The sequence below is a fragment of the Culex quinquefasciatus genome, chromosome 3 (assembly GCF_015732765.1).
Source record: "Culex quinquefasciatus strain JHB chromosome 3, VPISU_Cqui_1.0_pri_paternal, whole genome shotgun sequence".
Classification (NCBI taxonomy): Eukaryota; Metazoa; Arthropoda; class Insecta; order Diptera; family Culicidae; genus Culex; species Culex quinquefasciatus.
Window position 1 is genome coordinate 61768903 of NC_051863.1, and position 24168 is coordinate 61793070.

Consider the following 24168-nt stretch of genomic DNA (forward strand, 5'->3'; position numbering starts at 1 on the left):
TTTTTTCGAAAAAAAAAGAATTTTCATACATGGTCAAGCTTTGTCATGACTGTGGAGCGGCCGTGGCTGACTGGTCACGGTGTTTGCTTTGTAAGCGAATGGTCCTGGGTTCGATTCCCATCTGCTCCCAACGAGAAAGTATAGGAAATATAAATCTTGAAACTCTGAACATGAACGAAAAATCAAAGTCGCTCGAGTCGGGATTCGATCCCCCGTCCTGCGGATTGGCAAGCAAAAATGCTAACCACTAGGCCATCGCAACTTGGTGAGATATGACTGGAATTAGAAATACTGTTACTATCAACTATATACGCGCTGGGTCCTTGTCCATTTGACAAGGGTTCGGAAGTTCTAAATAACGTTTGAATCCGATTGGTGCAAACGTTCTTTAGGGCGGGGCTTGTCGATAAAGCTGAAGTACCTCGCGCTCGGCTAGCCAGCGTAGAAATGGGTCACCGAAGCTCGGCAGAGCTAACACCTTCCAAATGCCTATGCGAGTTATTTGCATGTATAGAATGTAGATCTAAAAATACATCCCAAGTAACCGCGGGACTGTATAAGGTAACTTTAAATTCCCTCTATATCAACATATAAAGTTTGTCTATAGAGTCTTGAAACTTTATATTCACTTTATACGCATGGAGGTAAAATTGAGTGGCGAAGTCTAGAGTTGATATAAAGTTATACAGCAGTAAAACGTCAAAATACTACTTTACCGACAGAACAAAAATAGAAAAATCAAAAAGCTTTGCGCAGCTCTTTCTCTCTCTTGGGAGAGTGCTTTTACGCTGGGATGACGATTTTGAAAGTTTGTTTGTTTTTTTTTTTGCTGTGTTGCTTTGCTTTCGAAATTCTAAACTGCGTGTACTGAGATGTTTCACCTAGATGCCCTGCGCCAACCGTCTCGTCCGTCCTGAAATATGTTTATTCAGATGATTTTGCCGACTAAGTCTTCCTTGAGGAACAACTTCAGGAAAAACTGAAACACTTGCCAGATTAAAACAGAGCATTTATTTATGTTTATACTAATAGCACTAAATCACAAAATTCTTTGACGAACAGGACAGAGCACGGTGCGTCGACTTAGCACCCGGTCCCGGGGTCTTGGTGCGGTTTCCGCCGGTGGCACGCAGCGTGATTCCGAGCGACTTGCACTTATCGGCGACGTCCTGAGCAGCCAACAAAGCGGCGTAGGGCGAGGCCTCGTCACGATCGGCCTTGGCGTTCATGTTGCCGGTGACGCGCGAGGATGTTTCTTTGCCCGAAAGATCCGTGACGTGGACGAAAGTGTCGTTGAAGCTGGCGTAGAGCGAAAACTCCTCCTTTCTAGTTTTGTTTTTGCAGGAAGCCATCGTAACTAGAAAATTGTATCTTGCGACGATAAGGAGCTGTTCTGGAAAAAAGAATAGTTTAATACTAAGCCCTGTTAAACTATGTATAATTGACTCACATTTTTATAGACGCTGAACCGTGCGCCGAACGATTTTACCTGCAGCAAACATAAACATACCACGAAATACTGCCAAACTTTTATTGCCCTCACTAGTGTTAAGTTAGTGTTTTGAAACATTTTAAGAAATGTCAAAATGTGATATAACATTAAAAGCTTACTCTACAGTGATATATAAAGCTTACCACTAATGCTTCGAAACATTGTTGTGCTAAATGCTTCGAAACTTTAATTGGCTGTTCTATATGTCATTATACGGTAAGTAATAATGTTTCAAGCTACAAATGTTTCGAAACATTTGGAAAGACTATTTAAAGTGTCATAGCATCGGGAATGTTTATTTAGAGTGAATTTAGAGTTTTGATTTAGTGCTTGTGGTTACTTGGGATGGAAACAACTCAATTTGTAAGAAGCGACCGCGTGGTCCCGTTTGGTTGGTTGCACACACACATGGTCAAGCTTTGTCATGACTTTTGCAGGTAAAAAAATGTCACGTTATCAACAAAAAAATCTAGTATTAGATAGCTATAACTTGGAAACGGTAAACGATATCGAAATTTATGTAAATAACTTATTAACTGCAAATTTGGTTTAATATCTAAAAAAATGTAAACAAAAAACATTCGACTTTTTCCAAAATCATGTTTTTTCGTAAAATTGGCAACGCTGCCAAAGGAATTTTGACCCATTTTTTGTCATCTAAAATACATCCAAAAATGAGAGTGTAAAAAGATAAATTGTTAGTATTTTCTGACGAGTTCAAAGCAATCTCTCCAATTTTGTCCAAGACACCAAATCGATCAAAAAATCAGTTCTCAAGATACAGATTCTTGAATGATTTATTAGCCACCAATCGGGACACAAGGGGGGGAATTGGGACAGCTGTTTTAACAATGTTGCAGCCTAATATTTTGATATTTTTGAGTGGTTTCGGATAGACCAGATTTAGAGTATCAAAATTTGTACATCCCTTTCCAAATTTGAAGCATTGAACTGCTCTAAGCCGGGACCATGGGGTAGGGGTAAGCGTGGTTGCCTCTCACCCAGTCGGCCTGGGTTCCATCCCAGATGGTTCCGGTGGCATATTTCGAGACGAGATTTGTCTGATCATGCCTTCCGTCGGACGGGGAAATAAATGTTGGTCCCGGTCTAACCTAAAGCACGGGATTGAAACTTGTCTGAAAAACCTGTATCATTTTCCCAATCAAAACGGTGGGGCCGCGTGGTGGTAGCTGCCCTGTTTATTACACTGTGAAATTATCCATGGCAAATCCAAGGAACCAAAAGGTGACAACAGAAATGTCCGCCCAAAAGGGGTGCTGCAAAAAAACTATTTATGTTTTAAAAAAATCTCAACAAATCAGCAACGAATTACAAGTTTGATAGTCGAACTACACTTAAAAGTTGGTTTTGTTATTTGTTTTTGCAAAACCGCATATTTTTTAACAAGAGTGCCAAAAATATTCGTAACTACCTTTTGCCTCTTGGTGGCGCTTTGTGTTAGTATGTAAAAAAAACGAAACTAAACTATTGGCACTACGCCCCCCGGGGCATGGCCTTCCTCTAACGTGGGATTTCTGCTCCAGCGCCTCTGACGAGACAGAAGTATGTGTTAGTATGTGTGTGGTCGATATTTGCGGACGTGCACGCAGAACACAGAACAGTGAGAACTAGCGAAAATGCCTCACTTTCTTCTGATACAAGTCGCCATATTGAAATTGCTTGAAGATTCATACCCGTGCCTAAAGGGTTAGGTCGTTAGCTCAGTCCAGGTTTAGGAGTCGTCTCCCTGGGTCCTGCCTCGGTGGAGTCACTGGTAGGCAGTTGGACTAACAATCCAAAAGTCGTCAGTTCGAATCCCGGGGTGGATGGAAGCTTAGGTGTAAAAAGAGGTTTGCAATTGCCTCAACAATCAATCCTTTGGACACCTAGTTTCGAGTAGGAATCACGCAATCGAGAACGCCAAGGCAATGCTGTAGAGCGAATAATTTTATTTGATTTTTTTTTAACTGCTCTAAAACGTGCTGTCCCTATTCAGACTGTAGTCGCGATTCGCCCCAGATGACGGTACAAAATATATACAAAGTTTCATCCAAATAAAAAATCAAAAATAAAATTTTCTAAAAAAAAGCTTGTTTATGAGAGTTTTTTTTGGTTTTTGAACACCTTGACAACTACCTAAAATATACACTGAACCCCCGGTGGTTGGTCACTTTTTCGTTTGACACTTTTTTATTTTGTACCCCGTTCGTTGGTCAAAGTCAAACTAAAAAGTGACGAACTGATCACATCTAAAAATAAAAAAAATAAAAGTAGAAAAAATTAAATTACAAGCCATTGTTTTAACATTTTAAAGAAAAAAAAAGTGTTTTAAAATGTTTTATACACCTGTCCAGTTGTTTTGCCATCATTAGTTTCCAAAATATCTAAATATTGACAAAATTTTTATTTTAAGCGAAAAAAAATGTTTTTGCGGTGCTTTTTTAAACATTAACGCGACATAAACTTTGAAAAATATTCTAAAGCAAAATCAAAATGTACAGAGAACTTCTAAAAGTAACCAAAAATTTCCGAAATAGAGCAATACTTTTTGCCTCAACTTTGACGTTTTGTATCGATCTGCAGACCAAAAAAAGACATTTTGAATCATTGGTTCTTCCAAACAATTTTGGTAGTTATTCTTACAAAACTGCTTTGTAAATATTCTAAAATGTGTAAATCGGGAATGGATTTCTGATCGATTTGGTGTCTTTAGCAAAGTTGTAGGTTTTGATGCGGAAAATTCAGAAAACAAAATTAGACGATGCTAATAAATATAAAATTTTATGTAGCTAGACTTTTGCCAAAGTCAAGAAATAAAAAAAAAATGATTTATCGAAATTTATTTTAATGAATCAAAAAGGCAACTTTTGAGTCACAAAAGTATGTTTCAATTTTAACGCGGATATAATTTTTGTTAAGCCATGATTTTCCAAAAATATTTAAAATGTACTTTGAACAATTTTCAAAGATTATTTTTTATAAGCAAAGCGTAATTTGCAATTTAACAGACCCGTAATTGTTTTGCCTTCCTCACCTCACTGAGGCAAGGCTATAAAATCACTCAAAAATTGAACTTTTTAAAAAAGCCTTCTAGGTATACCTTTACGTATACATATCGGCTCAGAATCAAATTCTAAGCAAATGTCTGTGCGTGTGGATGGACGTAGAATTTGTTTTCTCACTCACTTTTCTCGGAACTGGCCCGACCGATTTTGTCCGGATCTATGTTTTTGGATTCGCCTTCAGGTCCTTTAAGTCTTTTTTTAATTTCATCCGGTTTGGTGCAGTACTTCAAAAGTTATGTTAGAAAAACTGTTTTGGTTGATACTAAAAAGGGTCATTATTTACATAATTTGAAAGCTCCGGCGGATAACTGTCGGAACTTTCCGCTCAGTGCACGCCTTGCACGCACACAAACACTGCAGTGCTTTCAAATGAATAATTAAATTTATCATAGATGGCAGCACTCAGATGTATAGTGTCTTTACTAAGTAAGCGTTAGCCAAAGCTTTCAGGAGGAAGGCAGCAACCACCTTCTGGTGGATTAAGTAACGTTTTTCTTTATCAATAGAGTTATCTACGTGCGCATGTATTGCGTGTACGTACACGAAAAAGATTGAGGTTAAATTTTGTACCGGCCAGCAAAACAAATGGCGTGCTAGTGTGCGTGAGATCGGGCTTAGATAACTCTATTGCCCCGTTTTCAAGTTATAGCCATCTTAGAATTTTGTTTTGTTAAATTTTTTGTATGGGAATTGTGTTGCAAAGGGGAAATAGGGGCCATTCAAACGATCGACGACCGACGGTGCCACCCAAGCAAGGTGCTATGGTAAGGTGTTTTTTAATGCACGTGTTTGATCTTTTTTTTCATTATGCAAAGAGTGAATTGAATCATAAGATTTTTTTCATAATTGTTTTTTTTTTCAATTTTGACCCTCATGCCTGGTGAGATTAGGCACCCTAACCAGCACTCGCACGAGAGGTACTTCTCAACTTTATTACATCCTGCTGGCTAACAGTTGAGCTGCTGGCTGGTTTGTTTGTTCGCTGGGTGTCTGGCATCGTAATTTTGTTTGCCAAACTGCTTTAATATGATATTGGAATCGATGGCATCATGATCCTGCTGGTGGTGGTGGTTACCAAACCAAAGTTCGCGAGCTGGTGGAACTTTTTGGTGATTGCAAGTTTGTCACGGGGAGAGATTCGAAGCTGTCGAAATTGAAATTTAAGAACTGAGGCGAACTTCTTTATTGAGGGCAAAGTCAAACAGAAGATTAATTGAAACTCACTGTCTGGTCACAATCTTGATTGGGATTCCTTCTGCTGGTCTTAGCACCAAGTCCGTCTTGAATCGAACATCGCGTAATTTATCGCCTGGTAAAATGCGATAGTTAGCTAGCAACTTGATGATGGTTATCTTCAACTCCATGATGGCGTACCGTTGTCCGATACAGTTTCGAGAACCGACGCTGAACGGGATGTAGTCGTATGGTCCGCGACGTTGCTGCTGCTCTGAACCTTCGGCAAATCGTTCCGGATCGAACCGCTCCGGATCGGGATACACGTCCGGGTTTCGGTGCACGATGTAGATGGGCACCGTTACGTCCAGGCCGGCGGGGATGGTCACTCCATTGATTTCGGTATCTTCAAGCAGACGACGTCCGATGAAGGATACCGGGGGTAGAAGTCGCAGGGATTCTTTGATTACCATGTCTAGATATTTGAAGTCGTTCAGGTTGTTGTAGGTTAGTGGGGTTGTTTTGGAACCTCCTTGACCGAGAATTGCTACTATTTCGTCGTAGACCTTCTGCTGGAGATGCTGGTGCTTGGCGAGTTGCAGGATTGTGAAGGCAATACCCGAGGTGGTTGTGTCGTGACCTTCAAACATGAACGTATCGACCTCCTCGCGGATGTCCTCATCGGACAGGGGCTTCCCATCGACAGTCACGTTCAGCAACAGATCCAGGAAGGTTTGCTTTCTTCTCGAGTACATGTCCGCTTCGTTGAGGTCAAACTCCACCGAACCAAGCTGTTTATCTTGCTGTAGCTGTTTGCGTCGCTTCTGAATGACCGAATCAGTAAACTGATGCAATCTCTTTATCAGCCTGCGCTGCTCCCAAGCTTTCGGCATCAGATACCAGTAGAACGTTTTCAAAGAGCTGAACACGCTAAATATTCGCAACAGTATCAGCTCACTCATTCGTTTAACATCACAAACGTACTGGTTGTTTGGATTCTGCTGGGCGTTGACATGAACTCCCATCGATGTCTCACATATACTATCCAAAGCCAGCAACGTAACATAATCGTACACATCAAACTCCTCCTTCCCATCATGCTTCCTCAGCTTCTCTACCAAAACACCCGTCTCGCGGTTAAACACCTCTGCGAATCCCTCCAAAATCTTAAAATGAAACGTCGGCGTAATAATCTTCCTCCTGTGGAACCACTTCTCCCCGGAAGATATCAACAAACCCCTCCCCAACCAAGGCTCAATCATCGTGTACAGATCCGACTTCTGCGTTGCCTTCGCCATCAGCACCTTCTCCACGCTCCGAGCCGAGCTGAACACAAACATCAGCTCACTTCCGGTGCCCCACACGGCAAAGTCCCGCCCGTACTCGTCGTGCATCTCGACCATCCGCTGGAAGATCCCAGGAATGTCGCGGCCGGCAAACTCTAGCATGCTGCCCACGAACGGGTACGCCTTGGGGCCGGAAAAGTGACCCGCAATCCGGAGCAGCCGGCGCTGTTCCAGCAAGTATCGGACAGCGAAGATGGTCAGAAGACCGACGCCAAGTGCCAGGTAGATCATGTTGGTTGAAGAGGAGTCTGGTGTGGACTGAAGGAATCGGTTCAAAGTGCTTCGTTGGACGCTTGTTATCAGACGTTACCTGCAAATTTTCGGTGGTTGATAAACCGTTCGTAAGCTTCAACGCATTGATAAGGAAATGTGTGAAAAGATTAGCCTTTGTTTACAATTATCGTTAGTTTTTAACATGTTATGAACTCAACAACGGATAGGTTTTCACCAAGATTCGAACCAAAGCTCTCCGTATGAGAGTCTATCTGTTCACCTCGGAATTACAAACGATGAAAAGCATGCTTCGTTCTACTATATAAAAAAAGTCAAATTCAACTTAATCTCAAATAATTGCTCTTCGCGTGCACTTGTGACAAATCATTTTCCACTTATAAAAGCTCAACGGCAGCTTTTGTCGCTATTTTTCCCCCATTTTATTGATCGTCTTGGTGGAATTTTCACCTATTTTTAACCCACTGATGGGTTCCTAAAGCGGCAGCTCCGATAGATGCATTGCTGCTTAGGGCACAGCTATCGTTTGGTTTGGTTTGGTTTTGCTTCGTAAAGGAATGTTTATGCTTAACGAGCTACATGCTGTCTCACACGTGGTAATTTCATTGATTAAATCTACTTAAAAGTGCTGCAAAAAACCTCCAAGAGATCTTTTTTCTTTGTTTTCATATGTATAGAAAAAACTCAAAATTTATTCAAAAAAATATGTTTTATACTCGAATTGTTTGATAAACTTATCAACTCCAAAACCCATAAGCATTTGACGTTAAATTTATCGTCATACTATTTTACAATCAATTGTTTTAAAAGTACGTTTAGGGAGACTTGGTTCCTGCATTTTTACAGTCACTTGAATTAGCCTCAAGCTTAATTAATTGGGCTGGGTTTTCATACATAGTTTCCTTTAGTATAGTTGTACATAACTTACTGTAGTTTGAACCAATTTTCAAATGTTTTGTAAACAAAAAATACCAGCTTTTGTAAACATGCTCAATTTTGGTCTAAAAAAGAATATTTTAGGTTTTTAAATATTTTACATACTAAACTTGTTATATTTTGAACACAAACGTACAGGTTTTATGTGAAATTGCTGTAACTTATAAAAAATTAAAAGTTTGAGTTCAAGCTTTCAATTGATGCGAAAAGTTCAAAGTTTTGTGAGAAATTGAAAGAGTTATGGGCGATACAAAATTTTTTGAAATTAAATATGGCTTTATTGAACTTTCTTATAATAATTACATTTCTTTTACATGCTAAGTGGTATGGCTTAATGCTCTTCATCTTTGTTGTATTTTTCGTTTTATTATTACTGTTCACATTCATTCATTTATTTCAAATTGTTTTACATTTTTGCATTGAATCGAATACATTTGGGTAAAAAAGAAGAAAAAAAATCACTTTAACAACTAATCCTAACTTAAAACTAAAAAACTAAATTCATTGAATTATTCAAAATCATTAGAACGAGTAAACTATGAACTGTATTTTAAGATGAATGCTCCAAGCGTTCTTACTTGTTCCTGGCGAGTTTTGCACCCACGCAGTGTTGTTGTCATCTCGATGAAAATGTTCAGAAGTTCTTGTGGTGAAAACAGGTCACTACTGCCTTCACCTGTTGATGCTGGTTGGTTTTCCCTCGGTTGCTGACTGAAGCCAGGAGGTGTTGTGTTCTCTGCAACTTTTTGTCGCTGATTTAACGGCAATGGCTGCAGATTTGGAACCACTCGAACAGATTCCGCTCCAGGTGACGCCAAAGCAGGAAAATCCACGTCCGTGAAAGTTGGTGGTGTTTTGCGACGATTTGGTTGGTGCCTCGTCGTCGCATGCTGCCGAATTTTTACAAACTCAGCTCGTTTTGGGCAGCTTCGATTCTTGGTAGAATGGTCGCCGCCGCAATTGAAGCATTTCGCTTCGATGTTCTCGTTGATTGTTTCGCAAGCTTGAGTTTTGTGCTCACCTCCACAGGTTGCACAACGACTCTTGATGAAACAGTTCCTTCCACCATGTCCAAACTGCAAACAGTTCGAACACTGTGTCACGTCACGGTGCACTGGACGATAACGTTCCCAAGACACGATGATGTTGAAAATTGCCCGAACTGCTTTCAGCTCAGACGGCGTTGTCGATCCTTTCTCGAGATGAACCAGGTACAGTTGATCACAATACTTGATGTCCTTGTTGTGTCTCGTCATCTTGAAGGCTTCGATCACGTTCAACTTAAGAGTTTTGAGCTCTTCTTTCAGCACACTCACATCCATGTCGTACAGGCCTCGGAGGACCTGTTTCATGGGGCGTTTACCTGGATCGTCATGGCTGTAGTATTTAATCTTTGTGTTGTTCAAGAAATCCCGAACGTAGTTGTAATCCTTTCTGGTAGGTAGCAGAATTTTGAGTCCATCAGCCACTTTCGCACCGAATCCGATGACGATGTTTTCACAAAAATGGGTGGCAACTTTTCCCGTCGTTCAAATTCTTCCTTCTCGCTCACGTCCACAGGGAGGGTAGCGAACTGGTTTCCAGACGGATTTTGAGCGTCCTTGCTCAAACTGCCTGGCTTTGCAGGTAGCGCTTCGGCATTCTTTAGCTTCTTCAAATCTGCCGATCCTGCTGGTGAGGACCGCTTCTTTTTCTTGCCGTGAGGCATTTTTGCACTTTTTAAGCACTTTTTTGGTGTGTGAGGGACGCACGTCTGACTCGCTGCTCTGTCAACCACAGACTGGGCGATACAAAAAAGGGGATCAAGTCTCCCCACTCTTTATAATCATAATTTTCCAAATATAAGTGTTAGCTTTTATTCAAACCAAATTCTTTTTACTGCGTACTATGTAACAGTAATTTATAAAATAGAAATCGATATTTTCCCACACTACATTTATTTCTTTCAAGTCTGAAGCGTAATATTTTAACCCAAAACCAAAATTCTGAAGCTAGCCTATAATTTTCCTATGGTCCTAGAAAGCATTCTTATGAAAAATATTAATAATATTTATTTTACAAATTAATAATTTAACTAAACATTTCTCATGAAAAATATCATTAATATTTATTCAACGAATTAACTTTTTAACGTAACTTAATGTAACTTGGCGGTCAAAAATTGCCTATACATCTTTGATTCAAAGATGCACTTTTAGAACGTCTGAAAAATCGAAAAAAAATCACTTCTTCAAACTCATAATTTTTTTAGGCATGTCTTTTAACTAAAGATGCATTGTATAACTCATCTAGACATACTTTTCATTCACATAAGTGAGATTCGGCTTCAAAAAGTACATAAATATCACTTAAAATGTCATAACTCGAGACAGGGTTGCCAGATCTTGAATGTTGTGGACTCATTTAAAAGGTCCTTCAAATGACTAACAAACTAATTTATTTAAGTTGTTATCTGGCCACTTTTCTAACATCCGGATAAAAAAATGCGAAAAACTCAATTTTATACATAACTTTTGAGCTACTTATTGAAACTAAGCAATTCTCTACGAAATCGGTCTTTTTTTAGAATTTTAATTCTTGTATTTTTTAATCCGACTGAAACTTTTTTGGTGCCTTCGGTATGCCCAAAGAAGCCATTTTGCATCATTAGTTTGTCCATATAATTTTCCATACAAATTTGGCAGCTGTCCATACAAAAATGATGTATGAAAATTCACAAATCTGTATCTTTTGAAAGAATTTTTTGATCGATTTGGTGTCTTCGGCAAAGTTGTAGGTATAAATATGGACTACATAGAAAAAAAATATACACGGTAAAAAAATTGATGATTTTTTATTTAAGTTTTTGTCACTAAAACTTGATTTGCAAAAAAACACTATTTTTTTTCTTCATTTTTTTATATGTTTTAGAGGACATAAAATGCCAACTTTTCAGAAATTTCCAGGTTGTGCAAAAAATCTTTGACCGAGATATGAATTTTTGAATCAATTCAGATTTTTTCTAAAAAATTAAATACTGGTCGCAAAAATTTTTCAACCTCATTTTCCGATGTAAAATCAAATTTGCAATCAAAAAGTACTCTAGTGAAATTTTCAATTCAAAGTTTTCAAGTTATATCAATTTTTAAGTAACTTTTTTGAAAATAGTCGCAGGTTTCCATTTTTTTAAATTAGTGCACATGTTTGCCTACTTTTGGAAAAAATATTTTTGAAAAGCTGAGAAAATTCTCTATAGTTGCATTTTTGAAATTTGTTGATACGACCCTCAGTTGCTGAGATATTGCCATGCAAAGGTTTAAAAACATGGAAATTGATCTCTAATCTAATCTAATCTAACACAAACGCAGCCAGTCCGATGAAAGCATGCTGGAAAGTCTTGTGATTAGATTACGCCCCAAGCACTTTTCTTGTCATTATTAATAATTGCAGTACATCCGAGAACACCCGAAAATGCATTGCAAAAATTAAAGCGGCCAGCCCTACTACGTTGTGTTTACCGCAGAGAGGATTCTGAGAACGGATCACATTTCACAGAACCTACAGGGGAGGAAGGATGCGTGGACATACCGTACCAAACGCTCCTGTTTACAGTTTCATATGTGTTTTGTATTATGTGTTAAGTGTAAAATATAGTGTGGTTATATAATCAATAAAATATAATAATGCAATATAATGATCATTTAATAAAATCCCATCACCCATATATATAACATGCACTAAAGCACACGAACAGCGACACAAAAGAAATGAAAATGAGCATGCAAAAACAAGACAACGCGTCCCCGTGGTCAGCGCACTAATGATGCCATTATTTAATTATAATAACCACGCATCCAAGCACACAAACAGCGACACAAAAGAAATGAAAATGAGCATGCAAAAACAAGACAACGCGTCCCCGTGGTCAGCGCACTAATGATGCCATTATTTAATTATAATAACCACGCACCCAAGCACACAAACAGCGACACAAAAGAAATGAAAATGAGCATGCAAAAACAAGACAACGCGTCCCCGTGGTCAGCGCACTAATGATGCCATTATTTAATTATAACAACCACTCACCCAAGCACACAAACAGCGACACAAAAGAAATGAAAATGAGCATGCAAAAACAAGACAACGCGTCCCCGTGGTCAGCGCACTAATGATGCCATTATTTAATTATAACAACCACTCACCCAAGCACACAAACAGCGACACAAAAGAAATGAAAATGAGCATGCAAAAACAAGACAACGCGTCCCCGTGGTCAGCGCACTAATGATGCCATTATTTAATTATAACAACCACTCACCCAAGGGGCAGCGAATGACCGAAAGGTTAAAGCTGCCGGAAATAAAGTAATTAACAACAACAACACTCACCCAAGCACACAAACAGCGACACAAAAGAAATGAAAATGAGCATGCAAAAACAAGACAACGCGTCCCCGTGGTCAGCGCACTCACACAAAAGAGACGGAAAATAACACGAAAAAACAAGACTGAGCGTCCACACAGGCACCGCACTACTGATGCCATTATTTAATTATACTGACCAATCACCCCATGCACTCGAACAGCGACACAAAAGAGACGGAAATAACACGAAAAAACAGGACTGAGCGTCCACACAGGCACCGCACTACTGATGCCATTATTTAATTATAATGACCAATCACCTCATGCACTCGAACAGCGACACAAAAGAGACGGAAATAACACGAAAAAACAGGACTGAGCGTCCACACAGGCACCGCACTACTGATGCCATTATTTAATTATAATGACCAATCACCCCATGCACTCGAACAGCAACACAAAAGAGACGGAAAATAACACGAAAAAACAGGACTGAGCGTCCACACAGGCACCGCACTACTGATGCCATTATTTAATTATACTGACAAATCACCTCATGCACTCGAACAGCGACACAAAAGAGACAGAAAATAACACGAAAAAACAGGACTGAGCGTCCACACAGGCACCGCACTACTGATGCCATTATTTAATTATAATGACCAATCACCCCATGCACTCGAACAGCGACACAAAAGAGACGGAAAATAACACGAAAAACAGGACTGAGCGTCCACACAGGCACCGCACTACTGATGCCATTATTTAATTATACTGACCAATCACCCCATGCACTCGAACAGCGACACAAAAGAGACGGAAAATAACACGAAAAACAGGACTGAGCGTCCACACAGGCACCGCACTACTGATGCCATTATTTAATTATAATGACCAATCACCCCATGCACTCGAACAGCAACACAAAAGAGACGGAAAATAACACGAAAAAACAGGACTGAGCGTCCACACAGGCACCGCACTACTGATGCCATTATTTAATTATACTGACAAATCACCTCATGCACTCGAACAGCGACACAAAAGAGACAGAAAATAACACGAAAAAACAGGACTGAGCGTCCACACAGGCACCGCACTACTGATGCCATTATTTAATTATAATGACCAATCACCCCATGCACTCGAACAGCAACACAAAAGAGACGGAAAATAACACGAAAAAACAGGACTGAGCGTCCACACAGGCACCGCACTACTGATGCCATTATTTAATTATAATGACCAATCACCTCATGCACTCGAACAGCGACACAAAAGAGACGGAAAATAACACGAAAAAACAGGACTGAGCGTCCACACAGGCACCGCACTACTGATGCCATTATTTAATTATAATGACCAATCACCCCATGCACTCGAACAGCAACACAAAAGAGACGGAAAATAACACGAAAAAACAGGACTGAGCGTCCACACAGGCACCGCACTACTGATGCCATTATTTAATTATAATGACCAATCACCCCATGCACTCGAACAGCAACACAAAAGAGACGGAAAATAACACGAAAAAACAGGACTGAGCGTCCACACAGGCACCGCACTACTGATGCCATTATTTAATTATAATGACCAATCACCTCATGCACTCGAACAGCGACACAAAAGAGACGGAAATAACACGAAAAAACAGGACTGAGCGTCCACACAGGCACCGCACTACTGATGCCATTATTTAATTATAATAACCAATCACCCCATGCACTCGAACAGCAACACAAAAGAGACGGAAAATAACACGAAAAAACAGGACTGAGCGTCCACACAGGCACCGCACTACTGATGCCATTATTTAATTATAATGACCAATCACCCCATGCACTCGAACAGCGACACAAAAGAGACGGAAAATAACACGAAAAAACAGGACTGAGCGTCCACACAGGCACCGCACTACTGATGCCATTATTTAATTATAATGACCAATCACCCCATGCACTCGAACAGCGACACAAAAGAGACGGAAATAACACGAAAAAACAGGACTGAGCGTCCACACAGGCACCGCACTACTGATGCCATTATTTAATTATAATGACCAATCACCCCATGCACTCGAACAGCAACACAAAAGAGACGGAAAATAACACGAAAAAACAGGACTGAGCGTCCACACAGGCACCGCACTACTGATGCCATTATTTAATTATAATGACCAATCACCTCATGCACTCGAACAGCGACACAAAAGAGACGGAAAATAACACGAAAAAACAGGACTGAGCGTCCACACAGGCACCGCACTACTGATGCCATTATTTAATTATAATGACCAATCACCCCATGCACTCGAACAGCAACACAAAAGAGACGGAAAATAACACGAAAAAACAGGACTGAGCGTCCACACAGGCACCGCACTACTGATGCCATTATTTAATTATAATGACCAATCACCCCATGCACTCGAACAGCAACACAAAAGAGACGGAAAATAACACGAAAAAACAGGACTGAGCGTCCACACAGGCACCGCACTACTGATGCCATTATTTAATTATACTGACCAATCACCCCATGCACTCGAACAGCGACACAAAAGAGACGGAAAATAACACGAAAAAACAGGACTGAGCGTCCACACAGGCACCGCACTACTGATGCCATTATTTAATTATAATGACCAATCACCCCATGCACTCGAACAGCAACACAAAAGAGACGGAAAATAACACGAAAAAACAGGACTGAGCGTCCACACAGGCACCGCACTACTGATGCCATTATTTAATTATACTGACCAATCACCCCATGCACTCGAACAGCGACACAAAAGAGACGGAAAATAACACGAAAAAACAGGACTGAGCGTCCACACAGGCACCGCACTACTTTTTTTTTTTTTTGTAAAAATATTTATTTGTCTTTGTTTGTATAAAACTAGTTACATTTCATTAACCTGATTGCATAATTAGATGCTTTGCAAACAACACTTCAGTGCCTCTATATCTACCTGATTGTTGGTTTTATCCACAAAAATAATATAATTTATAAAGAGTTTTAGTATTTTAAATTTTACAATATTAGGTAATTTTAAATCTGGGAAACGTAAACTTTCAAAGGAGAAAGTGGTACTGTGCAGTCTGGCTACTTCTGTTTGCAAGACTGTCCAAGCAGCAGTTACTCGTGAACAACTAACAAACCGGTGTGCTAAGTCTTCATCTTCTAAGCTACAATGTATACAAATAGGTGAGTTAGTCATCTGCATTCTGTGCAGTAGTGTCTGATGTACTAGCTTCTGATTTACTAACAAATAATAGTAACTTCTTTCGAACGATGAGAGCTGTCGAGAGTATATGTTCCGCCAAATACGCTTCCAACCATCGCACACGTTTTCACGCATCACTTTAGGTGCGTCGATCGAAGCTAAGTAGTGAGAGTGGGCACTAAGGGCGGACTGTCTATCCAAGACATCCCTTGGCAAATAAGCAATTTCTTGGCAAAGAAAACGCAAGCAAGGACAATTTGGAGGAATTTGGGAAATGTTAGGGGGATTTTGCACGACTTCTAAAAATGATTTATAGAAAGGCATTTCTGCAGTTTCTCGTAGATGACGTGTCAGTAGTAGAGCTTTACATTTAAATGCCGGCAATTGGAGGCCTAAGCCACCTTGCTCGATCGACAAGGCTAGCTGATTGATCGAAACTCTTGTTGGGTGGCCCATCCACAGATATGACCCCATTAGAGAAGTCAGCTTGGCTATGTGAACATTGTTTATGTGGATGATTGATGCAACGTACCATAAGCGTGAAGTGACAAAGGTGTTCAAAACAATTACTTTTTGGTGTAATGTAAGAGTACGCATTTTGCACATCAAGAGCTTTTGAGCAAATTTAGCTACCATTTGATCCCAATTCAGTTTAACCATCAAACGAACTGAGTTAGCGTAAGTTATTCCGTTTAAAAACATGGAAATTGATGTTTTTTAAGTCTTACCCAAGCAACACACCATTTTCTTATGTCGATATCTCAGCAACTATTGGTCCGATTTTCAATGTTAAAATATGAAACAATTGTGAAATTTTGCGATTCCTTTCGAAAAAAATATTTTAAAAATTTTTAAATCAAGACTAACATTTCAAAAGGGCCGAATATTCAATATTATGCCCTTTAAAAATGTTAGTCTCGGTTTAAAAATTTTGAAGGTATTTTTTTTCGAAAAGATCGGAAAATTTCTCGAATGTTTCATATTTTAACATTATAAATCGGACCATTAGTTGCTGAGATATCGACGTTAGAAAATGGTGGGTTGTTTGGGTGAGACTTGGAAAACATCAATTTTCATGTTTTTAAACCTTTGCATGGCAATATCTCAGCAACTAAGGGTCGTATCAACAAAGTCCAAAAAAGCTAAATATAGAGCATTTTCTCAGCTTTTCAAAAAAAAATTCAAATTTTTCGATTTTTTGAAAAAATCAGTATTGATTCAAAAAATTATAACTCGCTCAAAGATTTTTTGCACAACCTGGAAATTTCTGAAAAGTTGGCATTTTATGTCCTCAAAAACATATAAAACATGAAAAAAAAATAAAAATAGTGTTTTTTTGCAAATCAAGTTTTAGTAACCAAAAGTTATATTAAAAAATCACCAATTTTTTTACCGTGTATTATTTTTTTCCAGTGTAGTCCGTATCCATACCTACAACTTTGCCTAAGACACCAAATCGATCAAAAAATTCCTTCAAAAGATACAGATTTGTGAATTTTCATACATCATTTTTGTATGGACAGCTGCCAAATTTGTATGGAAAATTACATGGACAAACTAATGATGCAAAATGGCTTCTTTGGGCATACCGAAGGCCCCAAAAAAGTTTCAGTCGGATTAAAAAATACAAACAAAAATCGAATGACCGAAATCCGAGAGAACTGCTCAACTACAAAAATCAAAAGCCCAGTATGGGATCCATTGGTTCAGCCAGTGCTGAGAAAACATGGGAAGAACTTTGGTCATATAAAAAACACACACACACTGGCATTTCATCAGTTTTCAATTCTGAGTCGATAAGTATAAATGATGGTGGGTCTCCGATTTCTTCATAAAAAGTGCATTTTCATTTACAGGATTATAGCCCTTTTCAGAATGCAGTTGTTTCCTAAATGATAGAAAATAGAAATGGTAAAAATATCACAGCTAAAAAAATAGTAATCCAGCTGCGTGTAAAAGGCCTGGGTGTAGAATAAATATTGCATTATTTTATGCAATTTTATGTGATTTTACACCCTGAAATATGTAGCCTATCAGTATGGGAAACCTACTTGACCGAAATGTCAAGCTCATATATGCGTTTATCCTTTCCATTCTTCATCGGTCTGATGGCCGAGCGGGCTAAGGCGCCAGACCGTACTGTTGGTGCTGGGTTTGAATCCCGTCGGTTGCAACTCTTTTTTGTGTTTACAAAAATTGTACATACAGTGTGTAATATTAAGTGTTTATTTTGACGAAGGTGATGTGCATGCTTTTGCATGCGATTTTACCATCGGATTTTTTGCTGTGTAGAGAAGAACATTCGCAACTTTTGAGCCATGAATTATGACGGACCAAAATTTTGCCGCCGATTCATATTTTTTTTGTTTTTTTTTTTTTTTTTTTTTTTTAAGTCATTGTTATTAGACGACGTACTTTATGAAAATGTATGTAAAGTACTTTTTGATTGACAATTTAATTATACATTAAAACCTTACTTAATCCACCCTTAGTGTGTTGGCGCCTTCCTCACATTTAAAGGGTGCTATCCAAAATGCAAAAAGTGCTTATAACTTTTGATAGGGTTGTCAGATCTTCAATGTTTTAAAAAGTAAATCTTTCCCAGTTCCTGAGGGGAACACCCTTGAAGAGTATCGGGGCCGGCATTTACAAAGCGGATTCAGTGGCAGTTTCATTCTCAACTTAATGTTAACATGTTAGGGTTAATGATAACATTCCATAGGTCGCCTCCCTAAGGTGTCGTGATAAGGTCCAGTTTGTGACGATACACTACCTTCCCTTTACTAAGCAATCGATTCCAGAAGGGAAAAGATCACCAGTTGTGTTGGTCCGAGCCGGGATTTGAACCCCGATCTACCGCTTACGAGGCGGAAGCAATGTTTTAGATGCATTGGAAAGCTCTTTTGAATACCTATCCAACGATATGTCGCATGAGAGATCCGGACAACGTTTTTATCAACATATCTGAGATCCGGCCTCCAAAAAGCGTATAAATAACACTTAACTGCTTATAACTTTTGATAGATTTGTCAGATCTTCAATGTCTTGGACGCGTTGGAAAGGTCTTTCAAATACCTTTCTAAAAATGTATAGCATGACGGGTTTTCTTACAAAAACCACCCTTTTTACAATCTTCCGGACTTTTGTTAACTAAACTGCATAATTTTTAATAGCGACTTATGGGACCCCAAGACGGATCGAATGACGCCAAAACGGACAAAATCGGTTCAGCCAATGTTGAGATAATCGAGTGACAATTTTTTGATCAACATCCTACCACACCACACACACAGACATTTGCTCAGAATTTGATTCTGAGTCGATAGGTATACATGAAGTGGGTCTAGGAGGTCTAATTGAGAAGTTCATTTTTCGAGTGATTTTATAGCCTTTCCTCAGTAACGTGAGGAAGGCAAAACTGAAGCCAAAAGAAACACACCTACACTAGGTTGGGTACGTTTTTTCAAAAAAGTTCTCCGATCAAGTTTTAGTATGATTTCTCTTGTAGGGCATGCCCATAGGGACTTTCATGCCAAATATCAGCTCATTTGGTTGTAAACTGGCTGCGCGCATCAGGGTTAAAGTTTACATGGGAAGTTGGAACTTTTTGACAAAAAAAAACATATATATCAAGTTCTGACACAAAACATCGCCAAATCGAACATATTCTATAGTCCTTACACAAGCTTCGTTCCATCAAAGCACTGACTCACAGCTAAAAATGTTGTAATCCAGCTGCGTGTAAAAGACCTGGGTGTAAAATAAATATTGCATTATTTTATGCAATTTTATGTGATTTTACATCCTGAAATATGTAGCCCATCAGTATGGGAAACCTACTTGACCGAAATGTCAAGCTCATATATGCGTTTATCCATGCAGCTTTACATCGGTCTGATGGCCGAGTGGGCTAAGGCGCCAGTCCTTACTGTTGGTGCTGGGTTTGAATCCCGTCGGTTGCAACTTTTTTTTGTGTGTTGCAAAAATTGTACATGCAGTGTGTAATATTAAGTGTTTATTTTGACGGAGGTGATGTGCATGCTTTTGCATGCGATTTTACCATCGGATTTTTTGCTGTGGCTGCTCAAAGGCTGTTGGCTATCGCCCCAAGGGAATGTTTTATTGGAGCTAAGAGACCGCGTTCACAAAGCTTTTTTGCTGCTTTCTTTCTTCCGTCGTTGCTGTCGTGTTTGTGTGTTTGTGCCCCAGCTGATGCTGCTGGATCACTCAGAAGTGTCGTTCGTAAAAGCAAAATGACCCTCATTTATATTGCATTGGAAGATATGGCAAGGACACATGTGTGTCAAATAAATAGGATCAATTTTTGGTGCAATTTGTCACATTCATAAGGGGTTCTTTTTTCTGAATCCTTTTTTAGCTGTTTAAAAGGAGTAAATCACGTTGAGTGACAACTAATTAAATCTTTTCTTTTTCCCCCTCTCGAAACATAATTAGTGCGACCATGTCAAGCTGTTCGACCGCAAAAGCAAAAAGATATCGCTCCACCGCAATCAATTTGGCGCTGTCCACGAGTGTCAATTACACAACGCGCTTTTCCAGTCCGTTCCAGCCGGGCCGAATGTCATTTGACATAATGGCCACTTGGCATAACGAAATTAAATGTTCAATTTTTACGCATAAATTTAAAAAAAAAACATTTTGAAGAAAAAATCAGTAACATTACTCCAAACAAGATGTTAGCTGGAGTGTTGAAAAGTTAAGAATTAAAAAAATCTATATTTTAAAGATTAAAATAAATCTTAAAATTAATATTGTTAAAATAATAATTCCAGAAGAATTTATAACATTGAAAATGTCTACTACTAAATACCAAATGACCACTATGCCAAATGGGATACCTCCGTTCCAACCCGATGCTGGTCATTTTCATTTCCGTTTCCACCCTCAATAAATGTGGGTGGAGGATGGATGGGCCAACATAGACGGAACCACACAAAGTCAATCGATTTACCAACATCAGCTGCTGCTCTGCTTCTGACGAGTTAAGCCTCGCTGTCGATAGCAAAGTGTTGAACTTTGCACACAGGTAAAATTATTATTTTTAATTGCTTCATTTTACATTTTATCAAAATGATGTGAATCCTATCAAGTTTACCGTTTTTTGAATTAAAAACTTTCAAATCACGCTTTTTACTGTGTCCGCGAAAAAGGACACGGACAGCATGGCGTATTGGAAGGGTGGAGCCAAGCGGTTTAGCGGAGCATAAATAATTCAATTTGTGTGTGGGTGTGAGTATACCTACAGTATCTACAAGTCAATATTCGACGCTCATGTTAAGACCGGAGCATGCTTCACGGACGACGGATTAAGCACGACCTCACGGGTCAGTTGTTTCGGTCGTGACAGGCACGGATTACAAAATAGAAATGCTGACAAGACGAATGAACGCTCTGAACTGGTTGTTTTAATGACAGTTTGTTTTTGTAGAAAGTAAATATTAAATATATGGGTAACTCTCTCCGCCAACTGATCACGAATCCGAGATCCATTTTTCGGTATCTCGGGACGGAGGGGCGGTACGACCCCCTCGTTTTTGAACATTTGAAAAATACGTGTTTTTCAATAATTTTCAACTTGATATGGTTATGAAATGGAAATTTGGTGTCAAAGAGTCTGGATATGATTTTCGATACCAATCTGGTGTTTTTTTAAATATTCTTCAAAATTAAAGCAATCACTCGAAAAATGAACTTTTCAGCCAGACCTCCTAGACTCACCTTCATGTAAACCTATCGACTCAGAATCAAATTTTGAGCAAATGTCTGTGTGTGTGGTGGGATGTTGATCAAAAAAATGTCACTCGATTATCTCAGCACTGGCTTAACCGATTTTGTCCGTTTTGACGTCATTCGATCCGTCTTGGAGTCCCATAAGTCGCTATTAAAAATTATGCAGTTTAGTTAAGTACTTCAAAAGTTATGCTAAAAAAACGATTTTAACAATAGTCCGGAAGATTGTAAAAAGGGTGGTTTTTGGAAGAAAACACATCATGCTATACATTTTCAGAAAGGCATTAAAAAGACCTTTCCAACGCGTCCAAAACATTGAAGATCTGACAACCCTATCAAAAGTTATAAGCACTTAAGTGTTATTAACGCAATTTTGCATTTTGGATAGCACCCGTTAAATGTGAAGAAGGCGCCAACCACCTAAGGGTGGATTAAGTAACGCTAGCCCAAAACAGGAATTTTTTAGGCACTTTTTCTCGACCCTCTCCGATTTCAATGAAACTTTGTAGACATGTAATCCTACGCTTATGTAAGTCATTTTTGTGTATATGGAGCCAATTTCACTCGATAATGGCATTTGAGAAGGGCGTAAATGTTTTAAATATTTTTGTATTTCGTAATTTAGATATTGCTGTATCTCAAAGGCAGTGCGAGGCCGAATGGTTACGCTGTCCGCTTTGTAAGCGGATGATTCGATTCCCATCTGCTGCAACCTTCCATCGGATGAGGAAGTAAAATGTCGGTCCCGGCCTTGGTTGTTAGGCCGTTAAGTCATTCCAGGTGTAGGAGTCGTCTCCATGCCATAAGTACAAACAACACACCAAACCAAGCCTACTCCGGTGGAATCGCTGGCGGCGGTTGGACTCGCAATCCGAAGGTCGTCAGTTAAAACACCGGGGTGGAAGGTTCCTTGGAGTAGAAAGAGGTTTGGGTGCTCTCCCCATTCAAGCCTTCGGACTCCTAGGTTCGAGCAGAAACTTGCAATAGAGACCTCAAAAGACCCGGGGGTCGTTAATGTGGATGGTTTGATTTTTTTTTGTATCTCAAAGCCGTTGCATATTATCCTAAAGTGACCAGAAACAAACTTGTAGGAAATTTTACGGGCTTTCCGAAAAAAATACACTGAAAGAAAAAAACACGCCACTTTAATGAGATTTTTCTATTTTCAAGTTTAAAAGTCAAATTTGAAGGTGAGCCCACGACCGGAAAGCTCGTCCAATTTTCCATAAGATTGTCTTTGACCTATTTTCAAAATAACTTTTTTTTTGATTATTAAAGCTAATTAACTGTCCAGGTTACCACCATCCACTGAACTACACTGAAAAAAAATATTCTGTTGTCAGATATGAGCTATATAATTAACTTATATCTGTAAGCCCATACTTCCAATCAGGGATGGAATAATCGCAAAACAGTCAATTTTGCTTGCGAACTTTTTTCACCCGCGAAAGAGAGAGGAGGCAAATCACGCAAAAGAAAATCGCTCTCAAAATTCTCCCAGAAAACCAATCTGCTGATGATTTTTTTTTTTGTCCTTGTCAGCACCACTTAAAATTATTGATTTCACATTGTTTACACTCATTGCCCATCTACAAATCTGACAGGTCAATTTTAGACGTGTAACGTTACACTTGCATGTGTAGTAGTAAAAAAGATGATCCGCCGAATAATCAAGATGATGATTTTTTAGATTCTTTTTACCGATCTTTCGTGCGCGAGAGAGGAGAGCATGCTCCCTTCGGATTTTTTTCTCTTGATGAACATCCAATGATTTTCTTTTGATGAAGCTTATTCCATCGCTGCTTCTAATTGAAATGTGGTCAAATAGGAAATTGGAAAAGCTTTCCGGTAAAAAAATTTACGAGACTGAAAAATCAAGTCTGTCACAAAAAAATTGTCAAAAACCATCAAAAACCCAAGTTTTTCAACATTTTTATTAAAAAAAAAAACCTTTTAACTTCAAAAGGTTTGGACTTTGGGCAGTGATCATTATGGAGACTTTTATGTAAAATTGTCTGTATAATCGATTCCCATATTCGGTTTTTGAAAATTTTGACGTTTGGAGCACTTTTCAAAAAACAGTTTCAGTAAATAATTTTTGTATTTTTTCAGGTGAGTTGCTCCATCCTGCATTTTTCGTGAGTCTTTTTGTAACATCTTAGGCTATTTTCACAAAAATTTTGAACGAAATAAAATTGTGGGCTTACCTTCAAATTTGACTTTTAAACATAAAATCGAAAAATATCAGAAATGTGGCGTGTTTTTTTTCTTTCAGTGTATTTTTTCGGAAAGCCCGTTAAATTTCCTACAAGTTTGTCTTTGACCACTTTTTGATTAGATGCAATGGCTTCGAGATACAGCAATATTTATAGTACAAAATACAAAAAAAAATTAGAAAACTTTCGCCCTTCTCAAATGCCATTATTGAGTGAAATTGGCTCCATTACACAAAAATTGCTTACATAAGCGTAGGATTACATGTCTACAAAGTTTCATTGAAGTCGGAGAGGGTACGGTAGAACCGATTCCCTGTTTGACATGGAATTGCTCAATACTGTTTGAAAAAATGTTCAAGATCTCAGTCACGACAGCCACTTAA

The 24168-nt window shown here is 38.9% G+C and overlaps 3 protein-coding genes across 4 annotated transcripts in view; all 3 read right to left on the reverse strand.

The window, feature by feature from the left end:
* LOC6052111 (tetratricopeptide repeat protein 39C) overlaps positions 1-24168 on the reverse strand; it is a 52491-nt gene that overhangs the window by 23028 nt on the left and 5295 nt on the right. The gene's annotated exons all lie outside the window — the stretch shown is intronic.
* On the reverse strand, positions 989-1812 carry LOC119769406 (40S ribosomal protein S14-like). 2 transcript variants are annotated; one of them, XM_038261634.1, is made up of 2 exons: positions 1451-1812; positions 989-1388 (listed from the first exon to the last, which is right to left on the reverse strand). In XM_038261634.1, the coding sequence occupies exons 1-2, from the start codon at positions 1598-1600 to the stop codon at positions 1035-1037; spliced, it is 504 nt and encodes a 167-aa protein (XP_038117562.1). In that variant the 5' UTR covers positions 1601-1812; the 3' UTR covers positions 989-1034. The 2 variants fall into 2 exon arrangements, with proteins under 2 accessions (XP_038117562.1, XP_038117563.1); XM_038261635.1 differs by having other exon boundaries at positions 989-1393.
* On the reverse strand, positions 5726-7356 carry LOC6039493 (cytochrome P450 4d2). Its single transcript, XM_038261633.1, has one exon. The coding sequence runs from the start codon at positions 7305-7307 to the stop codon at positions 5778-5780; it is 1530 nt and encodes a 509-aa protein (XP_038117561.1). The 5' UTR covers positions 7308-7356; the 3' UTR covers positions 5726-5777.